A 27,459-nucleotide genomic window follows, 5' to 3' on the forward strand; every position below is an offset into this window, starting at 1 on the left:
AGGCCACCAAAGACCCTGCAGAGCCCACCATAGACCCCGCACAGCCCATTTTTAGAGTGACCCTGCAGAGCCCACCATAGTCTCTCTATGGTGAGCTCTGCAGGGTCTCAGCTGGGCTGGTCGGGGTCCCTTTCCCTGCACACCTCTTACCTGTCAACCATGAGCCATCCCCTGCTGGGGCCCGGCTTCCTCCCCCTCGGCCTCCACCAACGTCACTTGGCCCCGGCCACCTCTGCCCCTCCACCTCCAGGCCCCGCCTCCTCCACCTCAGCTGCTTGGCCCCGGTCTCCTGACCGGGCCCCATAGTGACCGCTTGGGTTGCTATGGTGATAGTTATGCCACTGCCTGTGGCTGTCAGTCTTGCAGTGCCTCATGGGACTTGAAGTTGCACAATAGCCAGAGGGCCAGAGTTGCCCACCCCTGCTCTATAGCATTCCTCTTCATTCTTACCCCCAGCAGCTACATAAAAGTTTATGTAGGGAGGTGAAGAAAGGGTCGAAGGAGCTGGGCCAGCACAAAATGTTATTATACACTCCTAGAAGACTATAACAAGGCAGAAAGGAGGGGGCTGTGCTAAGAAAATCCACTCTTCCTGCACTAATCACATTTTCTAACAAGTTCAATGGCACTTTTCAAGTGAATAAAAATGAAAAGGGAAATTTCTTAAAATAATCCTTTAAAATTTTTCATTTTAACATGCTTTTACCTGCACTTTTTTAGGTTAATGACAGGGTCTCTTTAATTACTGCTGGCGGAAAAACACCTAGAAATTAGGTTAAAAAAAAACACTTGAAATGTAAATGCTTACCATCCTCATCCACCTCCTCCCTTTTCTCCAAGACTAAATGTGGCATTTAAAGCATTTATGACAGTGTTACTTTTTTCGAGCTTGTATAACTCTGTATTGTTAGTTAATTTTATGTTTTGTATTACATGTCTCAGAATAAACTAGGTACAAACTCATTGAATAACTGTCTGGAACTGGCCTGTACAATACAGTATAGCTTTGTTTCATGCTTGAAATCACTGCCTATAAAGTAAAACATATGTTCTGCATATTTATCTGTCTATGTAGTTATTATAGGTGTGACTGGTGACCGTCTGGTTTTATTAGTATTTGTTTTCTTTTACAGAGTTGCTATTCTATAGTGAGAATACAGTACTTGCATTATTTGGAAGAAGCTGCGCACAAGTTTTGTGACATACCCTACCCGCTATGGATGTAAACGAACAAGACATAACATTTTAATAATCGGTAACATGGTCATTTTCTACATCCCTAATACAGAAATAGATTTATAGTACACTTAAACTTCTTTTATCTCTTCTGTGTGCCTTTTTTGGAAAGTAGGATTGAAATGTTACACATGTACAGCCTAATCTGTCTTCTGTTCATATAACCTTCATTTATCTGTACCTTTTTCCTAAAGCAGTGTCTAATATTTGTGCTAAATAATAAATAGAATATAAATAAATATAGACATAAATGCATAAGCGTACCCACAAGAATAACTACTACAACAAGCTAACATGCAATACATTAGTATGGTTGGTGATGTGTTTGCACAATTAGCTTTTGTTCATGCGACTCGGTGGCATGGCATCACCTCCCTTTGAAAAGGGCAGCTGATTGCACTGTACAAATATACCCAGATATGCTAATAAGTCTTATCTGTGGCATGTGTTCATTTGTCAGCATTGTTGGTGTTGTCAGAAAGTTAAAAATGGAAACCAAATCTTTTCTTCTCTTCTTTATAGCAAAATCAATCCCAAATAAGGTGATTGGGTAAGGGCTGTGGATTTGGTAGTTGAAACAAGTCCAAGTCTCTCCTTGGAAAGGATGCAAGTGAAAGTCTTGTGGTATCTCAGGGGATTGAAGCATCCAATGATGTTCTTTGTGAGTTTAAAGCTGCCTGTAGAGTATTCTCCTTTCAGTTGTGCTCTGCTCAGTTCAGAGAACCTTCTCCTGCATCAGGTCCTGCTTGTTTCATCTCTGCAGCCAGCCTGCTAACTAGCCAACCAGGATGGAAGCTATTAAGAAGAAGATGCAGATGCTGAAGCTGGATAAGGAGAATGCCATAGACAGAGCAGAGCAAGCTGAAGCAGATAAAAAAGCAGCTGAGGACAAGTGCAAACAGGTATCTTTTGGACAGGAACCTGCGGGGCAATAGATAACCACTAACAGCAGATACGTTTATCAACAGCTGCTGTAGTACTTCAGACCTCTTAAATCTATCACAATGTACAAATCATTGATTGCCTTGTTTGTGTAAGTCACTTATGTTTGACTTTTATTATTTTCTTTTTCTTCCTTAATCCCTCATGCTGCATACATGAAAATTTCAGTTACGCTACCGGCTTACCCAACTCTACTTTACTAATTGATCTGAGCTTATAAGAAATCAATAGCATGACACTGAAAGGTTGACTGTAGTCACCTACCAAGCAACAAAGCAAGGTGTTTAGTATAAAGAGTTGCACACAGTTTTAAACAAATAGGTAAAACAATAATTTTGTAATAGCAAATGTAGTTAATTGTAAGGTTCTTTTTTTTTTTTTTTTTTAAAGGATTCTGTACAGTAACCAAGCTGTTAAAATAAATTCACATTCTCACTTGTAAAATGACCCCCACCACAACTTAAGATGTTCTCTGCTTCTGGTTTTCTGTCTACTTTTCTAAACAAAAGCACCTGGCATTTAAGCAAATCTTTAACAAGAGTTAATGGACTGTGTCCAGGGGAATTATAAAAATAATGTACAAATGCTCTGCAGAATATTTTGTACCTTTTATGAAATGGGTCTTTTTGAGGATCTGTATATAGGAGAATGCAGGGCTCACTGATCTTTCCAGGTAACACACTTCATGAAGGTTTGAGGAAATAGTCAATAACATGGGCACCATAAATTAAACAGAAAATGTTTTATTATCCTAATATATTACTATAATAGGGCACCAGTGATTGTTTGAAAACATGCCTGATAAACATGGTCATCATACACCATAACATATAAAATTAAGGAAAGGCTTTCCAATAAAACATTTTGATAGGCGTGAGTGAGATATATCTACACATTGGAGCTCTTTTTCTGAGATAGAACATCACAAATGCCATTATTTTTTTTTCTGTGATAATTCTGACATTCCATCCTCAATTAGATATTTACTAGCACCCCCCTTAGTGCTGCTGGAAGGTAATGTGCTGTTGACACAGAAAGACAACATGTTTCTTTAAGACTTTAACTAAAATAGTATTTTTGGATAAAAGATTCCACATATAAAGATTTTACAAATGCATATAAACTGGTTAAAAAGTGTGTAACCTGTCTTCATGCTCCATGAATGTCCATACTTGCTGCATATAAAAAAGTACAGTAACAGCATAACGGGACTTCATTTTAACTCTTTGCTGTTTTTATTTTACTGCTTTTATGTACAGCAAGTGATGCTGCCTACTTTTTTGTCTGATTGTAGATCACATTATTTAGTTTATGCCTATTTGACAGTGAAATAGCAAATTCCCTTCCTTATTTGGTATGAAAGCTCAGACAAGAGCTAAGTGTTGATTCTAGGCCAAGAGCTCAAATCTCTGCAATGTGATCCGACCAACTGAAGGAATTCCATAATAAAACAGGGGATGTGGTGGGTTGATTCTATTGCTGCACAGAGGTGCCTGTTTCTGAATCTGAATGTGATAGACAAGCCGTGTATTATTTCTGCCACAAAGCTTCTGTGCCAGTGTTAGGTTTTAAAAACTTCTATTTAGACTGAAAACTGAGTTATTAGGCTTCTGTTATAAAGCTAGAAATATGATGGAAGATTTTCAGAATGTTCTAGCTCTAACAGGGTATATATATTTTTTTATTCAGTGCTTTGTATTACTACTGAAGTTACAAATTACTGTAATTTTCCGAATACTTAACAATTTGCTCAACAACAGTTTACTTTACTCACATGAGCTAAGGGGGTTCTTGCCTCCCAAATAAGCTTCCATTCTATGAGTAAGCATTCCTTGCAAAATGCTAGTTTTCTTTCATGGGCTTTACTGCTATTTCAAACCCTAATTAATATCTTCCTGGTGACCCTGTCAATTGGCCATCAAATGTGACCATTTCACTGGACATTAGAAAGGCACAGAAGGTGATAAGAGGCATTGCAGAAGCACGACCAGGAAACTGTGGAGCTTCTGGCAGGTAGAGATCTTTAAGGATGCTAACAGGCACCTGGGTGTGCCTATTCTACGTTACATCTCCAACTGCTCTTTTCCCTACAGGTTCTCTTTTAAAGTAGACATAGCATTCAAATTCAAACTAAACATGAATCACTAGGACACATGGCAGCATTATAAAATTATTTTGGGTAAGAAAATAACTTCTTTCAGCCTATGAACAAAAATATTCTGTTCTCCCAGCTCCCTACCTAAGCAACCTGGATCACACTGACTTTAGCTAAAAAAATTATTATTGCACAGTTGGTTGTTTTCGAACAGCTGTGAGATAAAAGAGCCAAAAATGCTGCCCCATGTACCTAGATAGTTATAACTCAAAGGAACAAGGTTTTTATTCAGTAATACATATTGATATTAGCGTATGGATAGTAGACATAGTTATCCCCAGTAAAGAATCTTCCTCATTGCTGGGGATCATACTACAGCTCTGCAGAATGGCTAGCTATCTTTGTGAGAGATTGTCCAGCAAGTTAAGTCATCCATCTAATTTTTACCACACATAATCATGAGAACAATAGCCGGCATTAACTGACCGCACAGCAGAATCTGGATAGCATTATGCTGGAGCCTTAGATAGATTTAGTGGCATAAAAAACTGGGATCAGTCCCGCTTTTAATATATGATGGATTAGTAATTGTATTTGCATTGGAGTGAACTGGATTTACCAGTTGTTCAGTCTAAACCGTAATTCCAGTTAAGTGTAGCAATATGTTTAGACTATAGATGAGCAGACTGAAACTTCAGAGAGAAGATTATCCATTGTACTCTACATTATGTATCTATGTGATGCATCTTTGGAGCTGCTATTTATATGGCACATAATGAGGAGCTACAGGGGTCAAACGAATGCACAGTTATGTGTTTATCTGTCTATGTATCAGTCTGTCAAGCTATATTATTTTACTTAAGTGTAGTGATCATTGCAGAGGTCATTGTAGATGATTATAAACCAGCAGAAGCAGAGTCATTGTTCACTCTCTCAAACCCTAATGCAGATTCTGATCAGTGGTCTGCATCCACCACATTAGACCCAATTCACTTAAATAAAAGTGAACACATTGAGGCTCATTTATCAAAACTGGTGCAGATGAAATCTGGCGCAGCTGCCCATGACAACCAATCAGCTTCTCTTTTTAGTTTGTTTGGTTAAGATTTGAAAATGAAAGAGTTGCCGTGCACAGCTGCTCCAGATTTTGTCTGCTCGAGTTTTGATAAATTCCTCCCAATGAATCACTGCTTCCAATCAGGCTCAAAGCAAATGCTGGCACTTGCGCTAGGCTCCAGACCACCCACATAAGTGAGGTCCTCAATGTTTATTAGTACAAAAAGACATGCTGCTCCAATAAAACCAGCTTACTAATGTGTTTCATCCATAATGGCCTTAATCATAGTTAGCTACAAAGTGCAACACTCTGTTCACATATACTCCCCCCATCCCACATAAATGGGTGGAGTTTATCAATTAATACAAAACAGCTATGGATCATTAAAAACAAAACATAGGCGATTATAAATAAAAATCTGCACCTTATACAACAGGTGAGCAAGAATAAAGGCATTTATACTATCCATAACTATGTATTATTTGAGATAAGGATCTGCTATCTCTCACACACTATAAAATATATCCCTATTGGAGAATTCATCAGGGTAGAAGAAATTACTGTAGGAATATTCTTTTTAAGAAAGAATGTAAAATTGTTCTAAAATTGGAGTGCACTTTGTGCCTTGCTATGATTAAGGCCATTATGGCTGAAACGCATTAGTGTGCTGGTTTTACTGGAGCTAATAAACGTTAAGAGCTCACAACTGTGCATAGGATTTTTTTTTGGGGGGGGGAGGGGTTTACAAATGCTTGCATGTGTCAAAAAACTTTAAAATAACTTAACATGCATATTTGTGTCTGAAGAAAGTTTTTGTGTAGGCCTATATGATGCAAAGTCTTGTGCATTCTTTTGCTGATATAGCTTGTGGGTTGCCTATTTTCCCATACAAACTGGGCTGTGTACACACACGCATACACACTGCTGAAATACCTGAAAGCGTGCAAAGCAAAGTAAGTGTGTTCCTGTAGGTTGATTGTTGGCATTTAACGATACATCTATACACAATAGTACTCAAGACAAGAGCCATAATGAGCACACATATCCAGCATTACCTACCAAATGAAGCACAATGTACAATAGAATCAAATTCGGTACACCAATGACTGAAAAACAAGGTTCCCAAAAAAACAGATGTCCATTCAGCTTAGATTACATCACAACACCAAGTAAAAATATTTAGAGCAAGTTACACTTATATTTTGAAGAACACCAACAGATTTGAATGCTGACATACATTTCAAAACAGGAAAACCGCCCCCCGGCCACTTTGGAAATAAATTGCTTGTCACTAGCTAAATATCACCTGCTTTTAGCAAGAGAAACTTATGCGTAAATACCCAATTTAACACCTGAAAGCACACACTAAACTGCAAGCGCACATGTTTGCACTTCCATGTAGGGTGCACATGAAATTTTGCTTCTGATGTCAGAGCACTGGTAAAATTTTGGTGAACCAGGAGATCAAAGTTAGCATGTGAAAACATACAAAAATAAAATGCAAACTGATATCCCCCATTAGTGAATAGGGCCAATTATCTGCTAAGGTATCATAGAGACAGTTTGTGGCTGGGTAATGCATATTTAGTAAAATCCTCCTGATAACTAGGTTTTAACTTTTAACCAAGCACTTCACAAACTGTTATGTATGTGCCTGCATATTACAGGCCTTAAGAATGGGCACAATTATAATTTTTTTGCAAGAAGAAACAAATAAGCACATCAGAATCAGCTGAAAGCAGACCAGAGTTCTGCATATGCAGATCTAATGTAAAGCATAAATGGCTATTTGGAAAGTATAAAAAGCTTATCCACAAATTAAAGGTTAATAATGCACAAATACAGTATACACCTTGTTATATCACATGCAGTTTGAAAATGCCACAAATAGCCCTTTATTCCTACATATTGCTAAGATTAAGACATACGGTATATTTCTGTACAGATTTTGATGCATAGCCACATTAAAGTGACACTAAACTCAGGAGTTAAATCTTAAACATGCATTCAAGCACCTTAAATTTTATTAATATAATTAATTATCGATTAACAAAAATGTATCTTATTTGTGTATCACTCAGCTGTAGATCCTGAAATCATCTCTGAATTGATGCTAACACTGCCCTTCCTTCTGGAGGGTGGCTACTTTTGGTCCCTGGATGTGTTGTGAAGTAGCCACCGTACCCAGTTCACTCCCGTGATAAACTGCAATCTCAATACAAATTAGAAAACTAAACATGAGATTGTAGTCCATTATGGGAGTGAGCTTGGAGTGGTGGCTACTTTACAACACCCACAGGGACAATGGGTAACAAAAGTAGCCACCCTCCAGAAGGAAGGGCAGTGTCGGCACCGATTCAGAGATGGTTTGGAGATCTACAGCTGAGTGATACACAAATAAGGTACATTTGTGTTAACAGTTAAGGTACTTGAATGTATTTTTAAGATTTAACTCCTGAGATAAGCGTCACTTTAATTCATTCCTAATGCTGTAATTAAAATTTTAGGAAATGTCCCAAAATCTTACACTTTTCCTTAATAAGGTGAATCCTGCATCAGTTAAGCATCTAGCCACATAATGAGGCATAGGACACATGGTTTCTATATTTTTGGATGATCTTGGGGGGTCCTCCCACTAGAAACCTCTATTATTATTATTATTATTATTCAGGATTTATATAGCACCAACAGTTTGTGCAGCGCTTTACATTATAAGGAAGACATTACAATCACAATACAATTCAAGACAAGATGGTAAGGAGGGCCCGGCCCGTGAGGGCTTACAATCAAAAAGAGAGGGAGAAGTGATGCATGAGGAGGTAGCTGTGTGGGGATGAATTGTTTGAGAATGTGGTGGTATCATCATCATTTCCTCAGTACTAGTTGATCGACAATGCCCTTGATCCATGCAGCATTCATGTTATTAAATAATTGAAGCTTATTATTTGAAGTTAAAGCTTGAAGCTGAGGTTGAAGCTTTCTTTAATTGTAACTGTTACTGTTCATATCAGGTGGAGGATGAGTTGGTGGCACTGCAGAAGAAGCTGAAGGGAACAGAAGATGAACTGGATAAATACTCTGAAGCACTGAAAGATGCTCAGGAGAAATTGGAGCAAGCAGAGAAAAAGGCTACTGACGTAAGTGCCAATAAATCTTCATAATAATAGTAAGTCTAGTCTTAATAAGTATAGTCTAGTCTATACTATAGACTTTATATAGTATAGTCTTAATATTAATAATTTTATATGGCCAGAAAGATGTTATTCCTTAGATTGGAGGTGTACACTTTCTTAGGGAAATATGAAGTGAGTGACGTGCTGGAAGGTGTATAGCCCACAGGTCCTTGGTACAGTTTCAGGGGATAAAAGCATGAATCTTTCATATCTTTGTGCAGTCTGTCATTGAGTTGTTCTGCTGTGAAGTGGATCAACATACACTTTAGATAAAGGTAACAATGACAGTTCATTAAACATATGGAGACTATAATATAGCTGATTAGACCAATGAACCCAAGTAAATATATTATGCATTGGGTTAAAAGTGTCTGTATCTTGCAAAGCTGATTCTTCCAAATTTGCTTGTATGGTAACCGAACGAATATTTAAAAGCACATGGTGGTCAAGTTGTACAACTTAATTTGGTGACGTGTAGACCCTGGTCATGCAGTAGCCATAATGCAGTATAAATACTCAATTTACTGCCAATATGTATGCTATTACGTACTGGTTTCTGGGTGTAGACCTGTTCTGCCCAGTCTTAAGCTGGCCATTCACTGGTAGGTGTTTTCATACAAACGATCATAAGAAAAATCTCGCTAGAACATTTATTAATGCCATCAGGGACTAGACAAGTGTCATTTGAAATTTTGTTTGGTTTTAACATTCGGTTTTAGAATGAATGGAGTTTTACCACATTTGCTGTTAGGATCTTGTTCACTCAAAAAAAGTTTTCCATCCGGCTTCTTATTTTTTTTCAGCACTGTTGTCAAAAACGATTGTCGATTTTGATCCTTATTGACTATTATAAAATCCTACAAATGTTCTTAAACCAAATGTTTTCAAACAACATTCTGCTGGTCTTTAGCCAGCTTTCCTACCATCCAGAGCTGAAATTCTCCAAATGTCCACTAGAGGGCATTGACTGAATAGTTATGTGGATAAAGCAGTAGCATATTGCTTAATGAATACCCTTATCACTGTCACAATCAATACAACTGATACAGGCTTTCTGTCCCTTTTTTTTTTTTTACATAAAAATTTTAATATATATATATGATCTGTACCTGTATTTTCACAAAAACAAGATAGAAATGTGCAGTATATTCAGCTATTCATCTCTGTGCTGTAACTTGGCGGAAGTTCATCTCTGTGCTGTTCATCTCTGTGCTGTAACTTCAGATATCTAACATATGGAAACAAATAATGAACATTAAATAAAATGGAATCAATCTGCATTATAAATTATTCATTGCATAGTAAAAGTTGTACACTGATTCTGTAAATTTAAAGCAGAACTGAAGCCAAAATTTTTTTCAGTTTTGGATAGAGTAATGGAGGGTTATAACACCTGTCCGTTTTTTTTTGTTTTTTTTGCCATCTGTGTCCCATTGTAGAGATTAGCCACAGCAAGATTTAAGAGCAAATCCCTCCAAAGAGACGAAAATCCCAGGTGGCCAGTAGGGCCACCAGAAGAAGTGTCCCCATTGGAAGATTTCCCATCTATTCCTGTTCTGATGACAACCTAAAATTTGGGATATACTTTCACTTTCAGTGATAATGGTCAGAAAGACAAATAGAGAGGATGAATCTTCATTACGGGGACACAGGCAGCAATACAAATCTGACAGGGGTTCTAATCTCTCTCCACTCTATCCAAAATTAGAACTTTTTGGCTTCAGTTGCACTTTTTTTTTATCTTTATCTATTTTTTCATTAGCGTTTCATCTCCCAGTTGTTTTAAAGACACAGTATACATAAATATATAATGTATTGTAGAATACTTACAGGAGTTTAAAAAGTGAAAGCATCACATGTTAAAGTACTCTAAACAAATGGAAAATCTGGGTTTTATATGATGTGCCATTAATTTTATTTTGTACATATTTGAATAGCTTACATATTTAATTCTTCAATCAAGTGTGTGAATTTTGTGAAAGAACTATAACAGAGAAGAAATAAACTTTAACACTTTTGTGCTCCTATATTGTCACCCTGTCAAGTGGACATTTTAACGCACATTAAGCAGGCATAGCCCGCGGGGTGGATGGGGGAATCTGTTAGATTTTTTCATACAGCCCGCAGGTGTAGTATGTGGCCATACAAGGCATGCATGTGATGAGCATACTTGGGAACTTTTTGAAGTTGATGAGTCTGATATTGGGGGTTGGGTAAGAGGAGGGGTCAGTGGTTGCGCACAAAGCGCGCCACGCCAAAGTTGTGATATACTTGCAACCTGCAATTTGGTGTGGCGCACAAACACAATTTAACAGGAATGCACACAGAGGGGAATTTATCAAAACTGGAGCAGACAAAATCTGAAGCAGCTATGCATGGCAACCAATCAGCATCCACCTTAGGGTTAAATTACAGTAATATTGTCCTCTAAACAAACAGCTCTGACAATATGCAGCCAAAAGTGACAAACTGAGAATATAGAGCCAACAAACTATAAATAATATACACGTAGTCTAATATTAAATAATATACGCGTAGTCAACAAACTGGCAATCTTAACAATTTGTGAACAACAAATGGGCAATCGTGACAATATGGGGGAAACAAATGGGCCGTTATAACAATATGTAGGCAATAGTGACGGTCTAGGCCTAAATCATATTAAGGCGGACAGATGTTTGATCAGAAAGTTGCAGGAAAATGTGGGCATGGCATCATGCAACTAGACATGGGTAAATAGTTTAAGTCATCAATTCAGTAAATACTTATATTATCTCCATCTCCCCAATAAGCTTAATATACTTTAATGGTGTCATTTTGTAGAGCTACATATCTTGTCCCTAGCATGTAAGAGATGCTGGGACACAGCCAGGCCTGCAGTGTGAGGCATATTAAGTTAAATGACAGGTACATTTATATAAGTAGTTCTAATACATCTCGCACCATTATAAAATGTAACACCAAGGCACTAATAGTACACCCCAAAAAAGTGCACTCCACAAACTATATAATGTAAAAATTTGCAGAGCTATAAGCAAATAAGCATGATTTTGAATGAATAAAAATTAATATAAAATAATCACACAACGCAGGTCCCTAAGTTTCTGAACGGGACACCCAAACTTGAGGTGATGCCACTCTCAAGTCCTCCGACAATACCATGGCTCCCCATGTTCAGATATCATAAGGAACCGAAACCGAAAAAAAAAAATGTTCAGGCCGAAAACCGAAGAAAAACAAATTTCTAACCTTTGTAAAAAATGTTTCTAAGATTTTATTTTGATTGATTTATTTATTTTTTACTTTACTTTACAGACCCCTGACATTTCCCTTTTGAAATAGAACAAGAGATTGAGGACACAGAGTCTTCAATCTCTTTTTCTGCAGTCCTGTTATGGATGAACAGGAAGCTTCTATACCCTTGTCCATTCATAAACTGTGCATATAGTATTAGCGTTACTATGTCCACAATCATGAATGGACAGGAAGTGATGTAGAGCACTTCCTGTTCATTCATAATTGAGGACATAGTAAACATACTATGTCCTAAATTATTTACAAACACTCAACAATCAGCTGATCATTAAGTGCTTGTAACCGCTCTCCATCCTGACTCGCTATCACAGGAGGATGAGCGAGCGGTGTGGGGAGGAGAGCTCAGCCACCTGTGACACCACTGACAGTTGACTCCTCCCCCACACCGCCGCCTCGGCCTCCTGTGACAGCTCACAGCTGACTCCGCCCCCACACCGCTCTCCATCATGATCTGTCACAGAAGGCTGAGTTCTCCTCCTGAACCACCCCGTTTGACCTCCTGTGACATGCTCACAGCGCTCTCCTCCCCGCCTCCTGAACGTTTCTCTCCTCCCTTCTGGACGTTGCTCTGTGTCAGAGGAGACACAGAGCAGCACCCTGCGGGGAGGAGAGAAACCGGGGGTGCACCACAATTTTAGGTGTAAAATTGTACTTTCGCCATTTTGCCCAAAGTGCCATTTTCAGCCGATACGTTTCAGCGGCCGAAATTTCGGTGAATCCCTAATATAGACCATAGTACAGATTATATGACTCAAATCGTTTATTAAAAACTTACTGACAAGAGACAATCCCATATAAAAGCAAACAGAGAAGAGTTCGGCGCTAGTGTTACCTGTTTAGGGTGAGTGCCTCTCCGTTTTGGACGCCATTACACAGGATCGGGTGGAGGATCACAGTATTGAGTTGTTATCACTTTATTCACTGAAAGTGTGGTGGATTCGTTTGAACTGTTATATTTCTGTGACTGGATTGCACACAGTATTTAAAGTGTGGGAATATTTAGATTCATTACTGTATATTTTCATATGTTTGTGTGTCACTGTTTGCTGATTGCTTTATCTAAATTTTTTATTCATTCATATCACGCTTATTGGTTATATCTTGTCACATTTTTTGTGTTATATAGTTACATTTATATACCATTGATGGGAGACACATTGTACATCTTTAACAGGCAGGTCACTATGGGGAATGTGTGTAGAGCTGTCTTGTGTCTTCATTCATTCGGATCAATGAACATTCAAGACCATCACACTCCTGACTGGATAAAAAACCCACAAAGATATAGGGTGAGTGCTAAAGTGACAGCGGATGCCTCTGCAAGACAAGTCCGAATGAAGAGAAGTCACTAGCACTCCAGCGTGTATAATAGTCAATATTTATTGACTGCTATAGTGTCACATCATCACAGGTGACATTTCGAGAACCACAAGGTGCCTTCCTCAGGCAAAATACAGAGTCTCTGTTTTGCCTGAGGAAGGCACTTTTCCTCATTCATTCATTGATTCGGATTCCCTGCTCTGCCTGCTGCCCATGGCAATATAATCAGCCCACTGCTCCCTCCTCATCCAGCAGACCTGCCTTTGCTGCTGTTATTAAGCTGATCAGTGAGATCAGTGACACGCCGACAGTGCTCTAAGTCAGCTAATGGAAAGCCAGTAATTAGAGCTGAGGACCCAGAAATCTGGCATCCGCATGAAAACACTGCACTAAGGCAGAGGCGGCTCTAGAGTTTGCGAGGCCTTAGGCGAAACCTAAACATGAGGCCCCACTCAGGCCTGTGGGGTCTCACCAAGGCTCTGTGGGGTCCCACCAGGGCTCTGTGGGGTTTAACCAGGCAGGTGAGACTCCCATAGAGCCCTGGTGAGACCCCCAAAGAGTCCTGGTGAGACCCCACAGAGCCCTGAGTAAACCAGGGCTCTGTAGGGTTTTACCAGGGCTCTGTGGGGGTCTCACCTGCCTGGTTAAACCCCACAGAGCCCTGGTAAAACCCTACAGAGCCCTGGTTTACTCAGGGCTCTGTGGGGTCTCCCCAGGCCTCTTTGGGGGTCTCACCAGGGCTCTGTGGGGGTCTCACCAGGGCTCTGTGGGGGTCTCACCAGGGCTCTGTGGGGGTCTCACCAGGGCTCTGTGGGGTCTCACCAGGGCTCCGTGGGGTCTCACCAGCCCTGGTTAGACCCCACAGAGCCCTGGCTAAACTAGGGCTCTGTAGGTTCTCACCATAGCTCTGTAGGGTCTCGCCAAGGCTCTGTAGGGCCTAACCAGCTTGGTTAGACCCCACAAAGCCCTGGAGAGATCCCAAAGAGCCCTGGTGAAATCACAAAGACCCCTAAACCAGGGCTCTATAGGGTCTCACCAGTGCTTTGTAGGGTCCCAACAGGGCTCGGTTGGGTTTAACCAGGGCTGGTGAGACCCCAAAGTGCACTGGTGATACCGCACAGAGGCCTGGTTAAACCAGGGCTCTGTAGGGTCTCACCAGCATCAGGGCTCTGTAGAGTCTCACCAGGGCTATGCGGAGTCTCACCAGCCTGGTTAGACCCCTTGGAGCCCTGGTGAGACCCTAGTGAGATCTCAAGAAGCACTGGTAAAACCAGGGTCTCACCAGGGCTCTGTAGGGTCTCACCAACACCAGGGTTCTGTAAAGCTCTCCGGGGTCTCACCAGGGCTCTTTGGGGTATCACCAGGGCCTCAGGGCTCTGTGGAGCCTAACCAAGGCTCTGTGGGGTCTAACCAGCCTTGGTAGACCCACAGAGCACTGGGGAGACCCCACAGAGCTCTGGGGAGACCCCACAGTGCCCTGGTTAAACCTGTAGGGTCTCACCTGGGCTCTGTAGGGTCTCACCAGCACCAGGGCTATGTGGGGTCTCACCAGCCTGGTTAGACCCCACAGAGCCCTGGGGAGACACCAAAGAGCCCGGAGTAAACCAGGGTCTCGCCAGGTCTATGTAGGGTCTCGCCAGGGCTATGTAGGGTCTCGCCTGGGCTATGTAGGGTCTCGCCTGGGCTATGTATGGTCTCACCTGGGCTATGTGGGGTCTCGCCACCCTGGTGAGACCCCTCAGAGCCCTGGTGAGACTCCACAGTGCCCTGGTTAAACCAGGGCACTGTGGGGTCTCACCAGGGCTCTGTCTTGTCTCACTAGGGTGAGATGGGGTTTCACCAGCACCACGTCTCTGTAGGGTCTCACCAGGGCTCTGTGGGCTCTCACCTGGGCTATGTGCGGTTTTACAAGCCTGGTTAGACCCCTGCTGGAATCTGCACTGTCCCTTGTAATCTTGTACTGGACAGGAAGTTCAGGCAAGGTGAGCTGAGAGACTTGGAAGCAGCTGTTCAGAAACATGATGATTGCAAGTGTTTGGGCAAAAATGTAAAGCATTGCTTTGCTGGGCAATGTATGTATGTTTGATCTGGAGTCATTATTGAAAAAAAGTTAGAGAGTTTAATACTACTTTAACTCTTTCATCACTCCCACTGTAAATTAATGTCCTCCCAGCAAGGACCAGGAGTAATTAGTTAAATTCCTGTGAGTTTCAGGTGCAACAGGCTTTGGAGAGCACTTTGATCTCTCACAGACAAATGCACAGTCCAGGAGGAGACCCTGTTTGATCGATCTGTAACCACTCTGTGTGGTGACAGATCTTGTGAACACTACGATTAACAAATCATGGTGATAAAAGAAAAATGTGTGCCCCGCAACAAACTTTTCCACTACCTGTTACATTTTAGCAGCTTCTCTTTGCACACAGCAGCTTCAGCTGTGAAGAGAGAAGGAGAACTCTGTGACAGGAAGTGTAAAATGTGAAAAAAAACCAAAAAAATTATTTTTCCTTTTTTCTAAAATAATTTATCCTTAAATTACAGCTATAGAACAGAGTATTTCAAAATGCCTAATATATTGAAATGTAAAATAGATACCCTTCTGATATACAATCCTAACGTACGTATCAAAACCTTAACATATTTGGTCTCTCTGTACTCAGTATAAATAGTAGGAAATAATTTAGTGAAAATATTTTCAACAATATTAATCATACAAAAACCTTTTCACAATATTTAAAACAAAATGCTTTTTTTTTTTTGCATTGTTGTCTATTTTTCTGGTTAGTTTAGAAAAATATTCAGGTATAGTAATAAAAACGTATTACCAAATGGAGGCCCTATATGTGCTTAAAAATGGGGTGAAAATTATTTTCGTATGCAAAGCGGTTAAAAAGTACTTGTTGAGTAAACCAGTACATTAAAAAATAAAAAAGTTTGTCTGGTTACGAAGGTTTAGATTGTGGGATTGTGCATTACATTCATACAGTTAGCTCTGGGTATCTTATAGCATACAGTAGAATCCTTCAGAACTCTGCCCCAGGTGAACCAAGTGTTATTGGATCCATCTGATGTCTACCTGCACAGGCCATTCCTGTGGACATTTATGTTAGCACATGACAAAGGCTGGATTTGCACAAATCGTCATACAGAACTTACATCCAAACTGACCCTCATCTGGAAGCAAATCCCTCTCTCCCTCTTTCCTCCCCAGTTGTCCATCTTTTTGGTGTGATGTACAGATATCTATGAAAAGGTTCTGTCTACCTACCAAAAATGTTAATCTGCACTAAAGGCTTTGTCTTAGCTCTTAATTATCTTGTCTACTATTTCAAACAGGCAGTATAAAGGAAAAGTCATGGTGAAAAAAAACAAATCTGGGTTTCACTAATTATGTTTGGCATCTAAATTCTCAATGGTCCACATAACTTGAAGGCATGACAGGGGTGTGACCATTACTTAAATACAGTACATTTGGGTCAATTCATGAAGCGGTAAATTCAGCATGAAGTTTGCAGCTAAAATAACTCATGCGTTATTTAACTCTTAAGTATACAATTCACTAAAATCTATGAGTTATTTACCAAATTAGATATTTCTTCAAAACGTGTTATTTAGCTCATATTTTTGGAGTTATTTTTTTTACCTTTTTTTTTTATTTTTTTCTTTGTTACCAGTATAAAAAAAGCATATGGGTGCAGTCAGTTACACCAATAACATTAAAAACCAGCCAAGGTGTAAAAAAAAGTTTGGTCCCATTCCTGCCTTCAGGATGGCATTCTTCTCTATATCCTCCTTTAGATGAAGCTGTATTCCAGCAATATGTTCTTGAATACTTCCTTTTCCTCAAATTGAAGGTTATGAATGCTACCACAAGCCGACAGACTTTAAATACAGACTGCCCCAGACAAGTGTTATTTACTACATACTTTTTTTATTGACTTTAATGTATCTTATGTGATATTTACTCCTGTTTTTACAATTTATGCCTCATCTGACATTCATTATTTTCTTTTTAATGAATTGAAAATTTCATTATTGCATGCAATATTTCAAGGAAAACGGTCACATGACCTAAATATTGCAGGCAATAACAGTAACTGAATTGAGCCCATTTTGCAGGAAGGTGTCCCTCTTTCTCATCTGAGAAAGCTGGCAGGTATGTACAGACAGTTCCAAGCTTTATAGTTACCATAGTTTCAGTAAACATGTTGAAAAAGGAACTTTATCCTCCAATTTAATGTCTCCCAAAACAGTTACTTTCAAGACATGCCAGCTCTCAAAGTTTCCAGTACGTTTATTTCAGCTTTCAACCAAACATTCAAGCCCTCAAATGGCTGGTGTCATAGCTTATCACATGTGCAGCACCATGGCAACTGCAATCAAAATAGAGGCTAAGATGGCACCTTCCTTAGCTGTAAAGGATAAGAGGGTGTAGTTCAAACTGATAAACAGATACTGTCATCATGAAACACTTTTCAGGCTGATCATATATTTAAATGTTTACAACAAACATTCACTAATGCTGCCCTTTCATATCAATTAATTATACCTTTTGCAGACATCCCAACTCTCCCAGAAGTTCTGGTAGTCTCCCGCTGACTGTGGCTCCCTGATGCTTGTGAGAGAGACATTTTATACAGGAAAGGCTTACTCTGCTCGATCTAGCAGAGTAAACCTTTCTGGGATCCCCTGCTACCTGCTATCTGTTTTTTTTTGTATTGGCTGCTATTGCCCATTTCAGGTCCTCCTCTGCAGATCGACAGCAGCATTGGGTGGGTACAATAGCACGCCTGCTATTGGCTATTGCAATTTGAAATGGCCAATAGCAGCCTAACTATTTATTCCCCTCCTATCTGTTTTTTTTTCTGCTGGTGGTCGTTGTCAGAATACAAAAAAAAAAAAACCCAGACAAGAGCAGGGGAAGCACTAGCTCCTCTTCTATCTGCTGATTCCACTGCTATCTGCCATACTGCCACCGCCCCGAAATTAGTTTTTGAAGTTTTGTCAGTAACAGTGATGTAGTTTTCTACTAGACAGCTTGTACTTATTTCTCCCTCTATCTGGCCCCCCAGGGTGTCTGGCTGCTGCTGTGAAGCCTCCAGTGTTCTGTGCGTGACATAGGGGAACAGGCTTCTCTGCCTGTGCTGGCTGAGCATCGGGACTGTTTGCAGTCTCTAATAATGTGCATGCACTTGCCAAAACACAGCTTGAGAAACGTCACAAACAGCAGACAGCCACCAGTAAAGGACATACAGAAGGTGAAATAAACTACTGACAAAATGCATAAGAACTGCTATAGCAAATGCTAATGTCAAATATTTTATATATGTGAGCAACCTGAAAAAATTACCTGATGACTGTGTCTGTAATTGTAGAATTTTATGGTGCATTTCATAAAGAGTCTAAGACATGGGAAACTAGTGTTTTGTAATTTTAGTCTGCATGCATCCCTTTCACTCCACCTTCATAGCCCTCAGCCTATTTAAGTATTTATAATGAACAAAGTCACAGCTGTTCTCTAGTTGATAAAGGCTCTACTTCCTTACACAACTTCGCAGCTTAGTATTTCAGTGTTCAACGTTTTGTGACTCCTTCCTCTGGGATAAAATGTTGTAAGCTGCAATAGTTACCATGAGGGTTAGTAACCAAGGGGCTACAATCTTTAGGTACATGAGTGTGCCCCTCAGTAGACCCCTTGATGATTGATTGCACTTGATTCAGCCCACTGCTTGGTTTGTATTTGACATTTTGACATGCCTCGTCTAAGAAAACTGCATAAACCTGCAAACAAGACCAGGATGAGGATGTGGGGTGGGCAGTTGGGTCCAGGAAAGGAAGCTACCCTGGGTGCTGTGATGGATCTTTAATTATGCAAATTAGGCAGTCGCCCTAGGACTCGTGCTCCCGAGGGCTTCGCGGCCGCCAAATTTCCCGTGTCAGAACGCCTGCCAGGTAACGTTGTGAGCTCTCAGCCCTGTCGCTGTCAAACTGAAGGTCTCGGTTTGACAGCAACAGGGCTGAGAGTTCATCCATTTCCTCGATGGTTGGTGCGGACCATCGACTCGGTCTTCTGGACGGAGCTTCCCCCACCAGCCAATGAGAAGAGACCTCACCCCTCCCATCCACTGCACGAGGATCTCTGGCTGGGAAGGCGGAGTTTAACTTCAGAAGCTGATGGAGACGTTGTCCTGCACGCTCCTGCCAGCTCCCGCCCGCAAGATGCGGCCAGCACAGCACAGCAATGGAGTGGCAGCCTGGAGAGCCCTGTGGAGAGCCCTGGTTTAACCAGAGCTCTGTTGGGTCTCACCAGGGCTCTGTGGGGTCTAACAAGGCTGGTTAGACCCCCACAGAGCCCTGATGAGACCCCACAGAGACCTGCTACCCTGGGGAGACCCCCTCAGAGCCCTGGTGAAACTCTACAGAGCCCTGGTTTAACCAGGGTTCTGTGGGGTCTCACCAGGGCTATGAGGGGTCTAACCAGGTTGGTGAAACCCCACATAGCCATGGTGAGACCCCATGGAGCCCTGGTGAGACCCTACGGAGCCCTGGTGCTGGGGAGACCCTACAGAGCCTTGGTTTAACCAGGGCTCTGTGGGGTCTCCCCGGGGCTCTGAGGGGGTCTCCCCAGGGTAGCAGGCCCCTGTGGGGTCTCACCAGGGCTCTGTGGGGTCTAACCAGCCTTGTGGGGTTAAACCAGGGCACTGTGGGGTCTCACCAGGGCTCTGTCTTGTCTCACTAGACATCTCACTAGACAGATGTTTAATACTAATACCATTCTGAAGGTGTTTATACTCCCAGAAATCAGAGTATTTTAGAGACCCTACCGCTGGAAGAATCTTCTAAATCTGGCACTTATGTTAGTGCTGGAGTCCTGGTCCCTGAAAAGCAAAATGTGCAGTAGCAACTTCCACTGACCCCCTACTAGACTACTGTATGTTATAGTGATGTAGGGGCCAGTGGAAGGAACCACAGCGCACAGTGGGGAATCAGGAATCCAATACTCCCAGAAGTGTCAGAGACAGAAGATTCTCTAAGGGATATTTTTGGCCACAATACAGGACCAATTGGCCACATGGACAGCAGCATAGGGAAATATTAAACTGCATTTTTTAAACTTTTGATTTAGCGAGTTGTTTTAAAACATTAAGCAGACACCCACTTGACAGATTTCTTTCCTGCACAATTAGAATAGTAGCACTGCTCTTAGACCCCGTTCACACCTTGGCATTTTGTCACTCAAAGCTGAGCGTTGACAAAACACTCAACACAAAGAACCCCATCAATTTCTATGGCCCCTGTTTACATCTGAATGTTTTTTCGCAAGCTGAAAAATGCCTGTCGCTGGAAAAAGTATATGAGCTACTCTTTGGCAAATTACAGTGCTTTTTGGTCCATTAGACTTCAATGGGAAATTTTGTGAGACAAAACACTTGAAACATGCGTTTCCCGTTGAAGGGACCAAAAAGCGATGTAATCTGCCAAAAAGTAGTTAATGTATTTTTTTTTCCAGTAACAAAGTTTTTCTGCTTGTGACAAAATGCTCGGGTGTGAACAGGGGCAATAGAAATGAATGGGATTTCTTGTCTTGAGCGTTTTGTCACACTTTGCTTTGAGCAACAAAACTCCTAGGTGTGAACAGGGACTTAATGGGATGACAGACACCAGATTTTGCCATTCCAGCCAGTCTCTGCCGTAGTGTGCTACAATAGAGATGCCTGTCTATGGAGTGCTCTGCAGATAGCTTTCACAAAAATAGGGTAGGATTAGACTTTGAGAAATAGCACTTTTAATTGGGAGAGGGGAGGGGGGAGTCTGAAAAAGTAGAGCTCAGGTTGTAAAAAGTCAATTCCATAAAGGAATGCCTTAGAGGGCAGCATAAGAAGCATCATTTGCCAGTATGTACAGATATATTTACCCAGCATATCCACAGGGCTAGGCCCTTGAGAAAGCATTTATTGCACTTTTTGTGAAGTGTGCGTATGTAATTCACGTATAGATGTATTTTTTATCACTGTTCAATGAATCCTGCCAAACTCAAAACTGTGACGTAAGTGTGCTCACTGTTTTATATATATTTTTTTTACAAAGTTAGAAGTACATCAGAGATAAGAGGGGGCCAGACTGGGTTGGAAAATCGGCTACTCTGTTGTCTCACTCCCTTTTTGTGTTCTGCTTTTATTAAGTATTCAGGCATGTCCTGTATTAAAATGTCTTTCTCATGATTCACAAAAATCTGCTCTTTACAGTGCAGAGTTAAAAATACATGGTCTTCTAAGGCTCTTCTATGTGGACTAGGGGAACAATAGCACAGGCACACATGATGTACGTACTGGCTCATGTCAGAGGAATGGAATGTTCACAAAGAGGGGGAAGGGGCGGCAGTGTGTTCACACCAGGTAAGATCATAACTTTACAGCAATCCATGCCAGCTACTTATCATGTCTCCCAGTCCACTCACACAGCTTTGCAGTATGAATCATTATTAGTCTAGCCGTAAATATTCTAAAAGCTGAATGCATCACTTTTACCATTACCACTACTGTCTTTGGTGAACTTCAAATTTGGAACCTTGCTTCCACCTTCGCTTTCAATTTTACCTTGTCTTATGCCAGGTTAATTTTCTGCTTTATGTCATTTGCTGGAAGTCATCCATCCACCATTTCCTGGATGTCATCCATCCACCATGTTCTTCTCTCTTTCCCGTTCCTTACCTTGCTCTATTCCTTGCAGACGTCCTCTCCAACCTGGTTTCTGGTGATATGGCCTTTTCTCTTCAATATTTCTTTTAACAGATGTCGTTTTGCATCGTTGACTCTTTGCAGCACCTCTCTATTTGTGACCATGTCCATCCATCTGATTTTCAAGACTCTCTGGTAACACCACAGTTCAAACCTGATCATATTTTTTAGAGACATTGTAAGGAATATAGGTATTTTATGTGCTAACACAGAAGGCTACAAAGAGAATGTAACCTAACCTAAGAAGTGCCTAACACAAGTATCAGATTTAAAGCCAGACACTTGCAGAATGTTCTGAATCCAGTTGCTGTTATGGTGACTTATTCCTTTCTGAGCCCTCAATGCTGGCCTGAGTGTAGCTAAGACAATCACCGCAGAAAATCTTAAACGGATAGCTCAGGGGTAGGCAACCTCAGCACTCCAGCTGTGGTGAAACTGCAAATCCTATTAAGCCTCTGCCTCTGGGAGCCATGCCCATGACTATCAGTCTTGCAATGCCTCATGGGACGTGTAGTTCTACAACAGTGCTGCGATTTCCTACCCCTAAGATAGCTTAAGTCACCAAACACTTGGCATCATCCACAAATATTTTATTGCATGCAAAAGGTTTAGGCAAACAATATGATATGGTAGATGTTATCAGGGCCGTCTTTAAAACATGGCAAAAGGGGCACTTGCCCGGGGCCCAGTCATTGTTGTGGGGCCCTGTACCCCATAAACTAGCGCTAGTGAAATGTTTCTGGACCAGCCGTCTAGTCTGCACTACTGCTTTCTGACGCTAGAGGGCCGCAGCCTCCTGTCCCTATGTGCAGCAAAGATCTCTGCAGCCCGGGATATCACCTCCCACTCAGCAGAAGAGGAAGATCGATTTTGCTCACACTGCTTTCTGGTCCTGCCCTCCTTCCTCCATGGCTGCAGTTTCATTCTCCCCCTGTCCACGGTGAGTGCACATGGCTGCTGGGTTGAGCTTCTATCTGGGTGGGGGGAGAAGGGGGATGGGGGTGGTCGGGTTTGGTGTGGCACTGCTGGGCTATGATGTAATGCTGTATAAAAATAATAATGACATATGAGCATGTCCCCCTGGTGTCATTATTGTTATTATGTCCCCCTGGTGTCATTATTGTTATTATGTCCCCCAAGTGTCATTATTATTAATATGTCCCCCCAGTGTCATTATTAGTATTATGTCCCCCCGTGTCATTATTATTATGTCCCCCTGGTGTCATTATTATCATTATTATGTCCCCTGGTGTCATTATTATCATTATTATGTCCCCTGGTGTCATTATTATCATTATTATGTCCCCTGGTGTCATTATTATCATTATTATGTCCCCTGGTGTCATTATTATCATTATTATGTCCCCTGGTGTCATTATTATCATTATTATGTCCCCTGGTGTCATTATTATCATTATTATGTCCCCTGGTGTCATTATTATTATGTCCCCCCGGTGTCAATAATAATAATGACACTGGGGGACATAATAATAATGAATCCAGGGGACATAATAATAATAATAATAATAATGACACTGGGGGGGACATAATGATAATAATGACTCCAGGAGACATAATAATAATGATACTAGGGGACATAATGACACAAGGGGGATATAATAACAATGATACGGGGGGGACATAATAATATTGACACCAGGGGACATAATAATGATAATGACACCAGGGGATATAATAATGATAATAATAATAATGACTACAGTGGACATAATAATAATGACACGGGGAGGGACATTGGTATTCTATGCAGTGGAAGTGGTAGGTGGCGAATTATCCACACATTTACCATGAAAGTAGAATTATGGGGAGAGTGAAATGCGCACTTCCCCCTAGTTACTGAAGCTGCCACGGGTTGGCTCTCTTGATTGAGAACTGAGCGATCACATACCGCTGATCACTCAGTCCCTGCACTCACTCTCTCTGCAGATAGTGGTGACTGTCAGTCACGGCTCCTCGCAGGAATAACCCCCCTCCGCTCTCTGATGCTCCAACGCTGACTGGAGGGATGGATGGGGCGGACACAACCTCTAGAGAGGTAGAGTCAGCTGTCAATCAGGCGGTGGGGTGGACCTGGACAATATTTTTTGGATCCATCGCAGCTGCAGCGTGGCTCTGCTCTGTCAGCATATAGCGGGCAATATTGCATGGGAGGCATGGTGGGCAGGCCCAAGGAAATGTTTGCCCGGGGTCCATTCAAAATTAAAGATGGCCCTGGATGTTATTTGTAGTGGTCAAAAGGATTATGTTCTTCCTTACCTCATCGTGTGTCTTTCAGGAATAAAAGCAGGAATTTACAACGAGGAAGGAGGAAATTGCATCATAGAAAGGGGAGGATGACCAAAATAATGAGTACAGTAACCAAAGTGACCACAGGGTGGCAGCATAAAAGTGAACAATTAACTAAGTGGGGAAGACTAGGAAACAAATATACATGCAATTGTGTTGCCCATATAACTGCCGGAGGCAGCACACAGACTCCATATGGTTCATGCACTTCATCACTGTTATTACCTTATGCATTTTCTAGACCCAACTTCACTTTAGGTGCCTACAGCAAATTGTATTTCTATTAACAAACAGTTCTGCTGTCAGAACGTGCTATTTGTAAAGCAAGAACACTATACCTTGAGTTTTCTCCAGTTACACTAGGCCCTTTCTACCTATACATAAGAAGGTGGAATAATAATATATTCATTTATTATTCATTACACTCTTGCTTACAGCAAGCAAGCTTAGAGCAGCAAGCTTAGAGCAGCAATCAGCAGGCACGGTCACTTTGCCCTTATGAACATCACAAAAGTAATAAACAAAAAGTTAATTTTAACAGACAATGCTTGCCAAGCCATGTTTGCACAACACAAATAAGTGCTTTCACTAAGTTGCTAATAAGAAAAGGCACCTTGTGCACATAGGAAACCAGAGGAACCATTAATAGGCTTAACAAAAAACTGTATAACATTTCAACAATAGGGATTTTATTGGGAGGTAGATAACTTCCCTCCCAGTTGCCTTCACTTTGAGGTCAGGGAGGCAAAGAGTAGTCCGTGCAGTGCAGTAACCCATTGTAACCAGAAAAACAAAGACAGCATCTGTCAAGCAAATCAGCAGCCATGCAAGTGAATGCAGACAAGCCCCTTTATGATAGGAGGAAGAGTTGCCTTACCACTGGATCTATGTTTCTTCTAAAGTTTAGTACAAATTAATAGTAAACACACAAATTGAAGGAGATATCAGGCTGGAGGGAGCGCTGTGACAGCCAGTCAGCTCCGGGGAGCAATTAACTCTTGCAGTGTGGGGGTAGTGCCACTGCAAGGCTAAATAAAAATCTCCTCTGAGTTCTGCTTTAAGAATAACCACTTAAAAAAAGCATACAAATGTACTGAATAAGGTGGTCAATGTAGGGTTGCCCATTAGGGTAGAACATAGCGATTTTGGCTAAATTAAGTCAACCCTAATATTTTGGCAATATTATCAAGTGAAATGCAATGGAGTCTTTAAAAGCTAGATTTGCACCGAGCTTCACCAAAGGCAAAATTGGGAGTTTTGTGATTAACTCAATTTGCTGAAACCACTTTGTTTATCCTTATTGGTCCTGTCAGCTTAGAAAGAGAGCAGTTGGAGTGCATTTCCTAATGTTTTTGCCATACAGCTTCCTCTGTCTATTTCCTTCATTACCAATTACATTCAGACTTCCAAGGCAAGCCTAAAGCTGGTGGCTGGAAGAAACATCTTAGTGGTGACATCAGGCTTTTTGTATGTGAAAGGAAAGAGATTATATGAAACTGTGAGTATAGTGGACTAGCAAACCCTAGAAATCACATAGCTGGTAGGCATTGCTCCCTGTATATCTCATGGTTTCATTTTCAGTTGTACCATTAATCAATCTTAGCCTTCAACAACTTTTAATGAGTTAGATTAGGTTGTGTCCTGTGTAGCAGCTCTTCACATAAAGTCTGTAATTGCTCTCTGTTCTTCCTTCAAAAGCTGATGAGATTACAGAACCAATTGGCTGCACCCATTTCTTGTTTGAAATGCAGGATTGTGAATTGGAGGGCCACACCCCATTTATTAGTCCAGATACATCTTTATTCGATATAATGCTTTTCGGGGGCTTATATAAATACCCTCTTCTTCAGGATTTACTAAGGGAGAACATGTATCAGGAGTGTGATGGCTTGAAATTGGATACCATTTTGTCCAGTGTCTGAGAGTGCATAGAACTATTCAGCAGCTGATTTGGTGTGAGATCCATTAATAAGTTTATCTGAAAATGAAAAATATTCCCTACTCTTCTAAATGAAAATGTTCTCTGCCGACACGTATATGTAATATACAGTTACCTACTCTTTGAAGTGCTTTAGCAGACATCTCCAACAATTTATGGAGATCTTGAAGAACCTTCAATGTGTCAAATTGGACATTTTTTCTCTTTAGCTAAAAAAACTGACAAGAATTTATAAACATTTGGGAATGCAGCCAGATTAATCACTGAACCTTCTTTGATGTTGATAGTAATATATCTATTTCCTTTGGGCAAAGACGTGGCGGTTTCCTGCCTGTAGCAGCTAGAGGATTTTGGAAAATCTATCATGAGGATGACATGCAGGCCTAGGAAGAGACTATACAATTCTAAAGACAATATTTCTCAGTTTTCTCCATGTTATTTTTTTGATTTACATGTAGGAAACTCATTGGATGCTTTCTTTTTTTATTGTGCTTTAGAGTTTTGTTTTTTAATTATTTATTTCCCTGATAACAAAGTAAAGACTTACACAAACCATCAAACCTGCAGAATGTCAAATCAGACCTAACCTACAAGGGTTTTCTGCAATAACTATATTTTTTGGATTTCCTATGCGGACCCGTGTCCACTGCCAAAAGCGCCTACAATGGGACCACAGAGCAATGGAAGAAACTGGCCTGGTCTGATGAATCACGTTTTCTTTTACATCATGTGTTTCGCTTATCTGGGAAAGAGATGGCACTAAGATGCATTATGGGAAGAAGGCAAGCCGGCGGAGGCAGTGTGATGCTTTGGGCAATGTTCTGCTGGGAAACCTTGGGTCCTGCCATTCATGTGGATGTTACTTTGACACATACCACCTACCTAAACATTGTTGCTGACCAAGTACACCCCTTTATGGAAATGGTATTCCTTGACGGCAGTGGCCTCTTTCAGCAGGATAATTTACCTGCCAGAATGGTTCAAGAATTGGAACACAACACGTTTGAGGTGTTGACTCTAAACTCTCCAGATTTCAATGCAAGCGAGTATCTGTAGGATGTGCTGGAAAAACAAGCCCGATCCATGAAGGTCCCACCTCAAAACTTACAGGACTTAAATGATCTGCTACTGACAGCTTAGTGACAGATACCACAGCATTCTTTCAGAGCGTTACACTGGAGTCCCCATGCCTCAACAGGTCAGGGCTGTTTTGGTGGGAAAAGGGGGGCGGACCTGCTTAATACTACTGTAGGTGGGTTGTCATAATGTTATGGCTGATCGTTGTGTATATGTGTGTGTGCATGAATATATATATATATATATATATATATATATAT

At 41.1% G+C, this 27,459-nt stretch overlaps 1 protein-coding gene across 2 annotated transcripts in view; it reads left to right on the plus strand.

The window, feature by feature from the left end:
- Window positions 1-1,936: 1,936 nt before the first annotated feature.
- Window positions 1,937-27,459, plus strand: part of TPM4 (tropomyosin 4) — an 81,824-nt gene continuing 56,301 nt past the window's right edge. For both annotated transcript variants that reach the window (XM_018555670.1, XM_018555671.1), the window contains exons 1-2: window positions 1,937-2,138; window positions 8,342-8,467. In XM_018555670.1, the coding sequence (XP_018411172.1) occupies window positions 2,025-2,138; window positions 8,342-8,467 (240 nt within the window). In that variant the 5' untranslated portion in view covers window positions 1,937-2,024. The remainder of the gene's footprint in view (window positions 2,139-8,341; window positions 8,468-27,459) is intronic.

This window comes from Nanorana parkeri, unplaced genomic scaffold, assembly GCF_000935625.1.
Source record: "Nanorana parkeri isolate BGI_ZX_2015 unplaced genomic scaffold, ASM93562v1 scaffold207, whole genome shotgun sequence".
In the NCBI taxonomy this organism is placed as follows: domain Eukaryota; kingdom Metazoa; phylum Chordata; class Amphibia; order Anura; family Dicroglossidae; genus Nanorana; species Nanorana parkeri.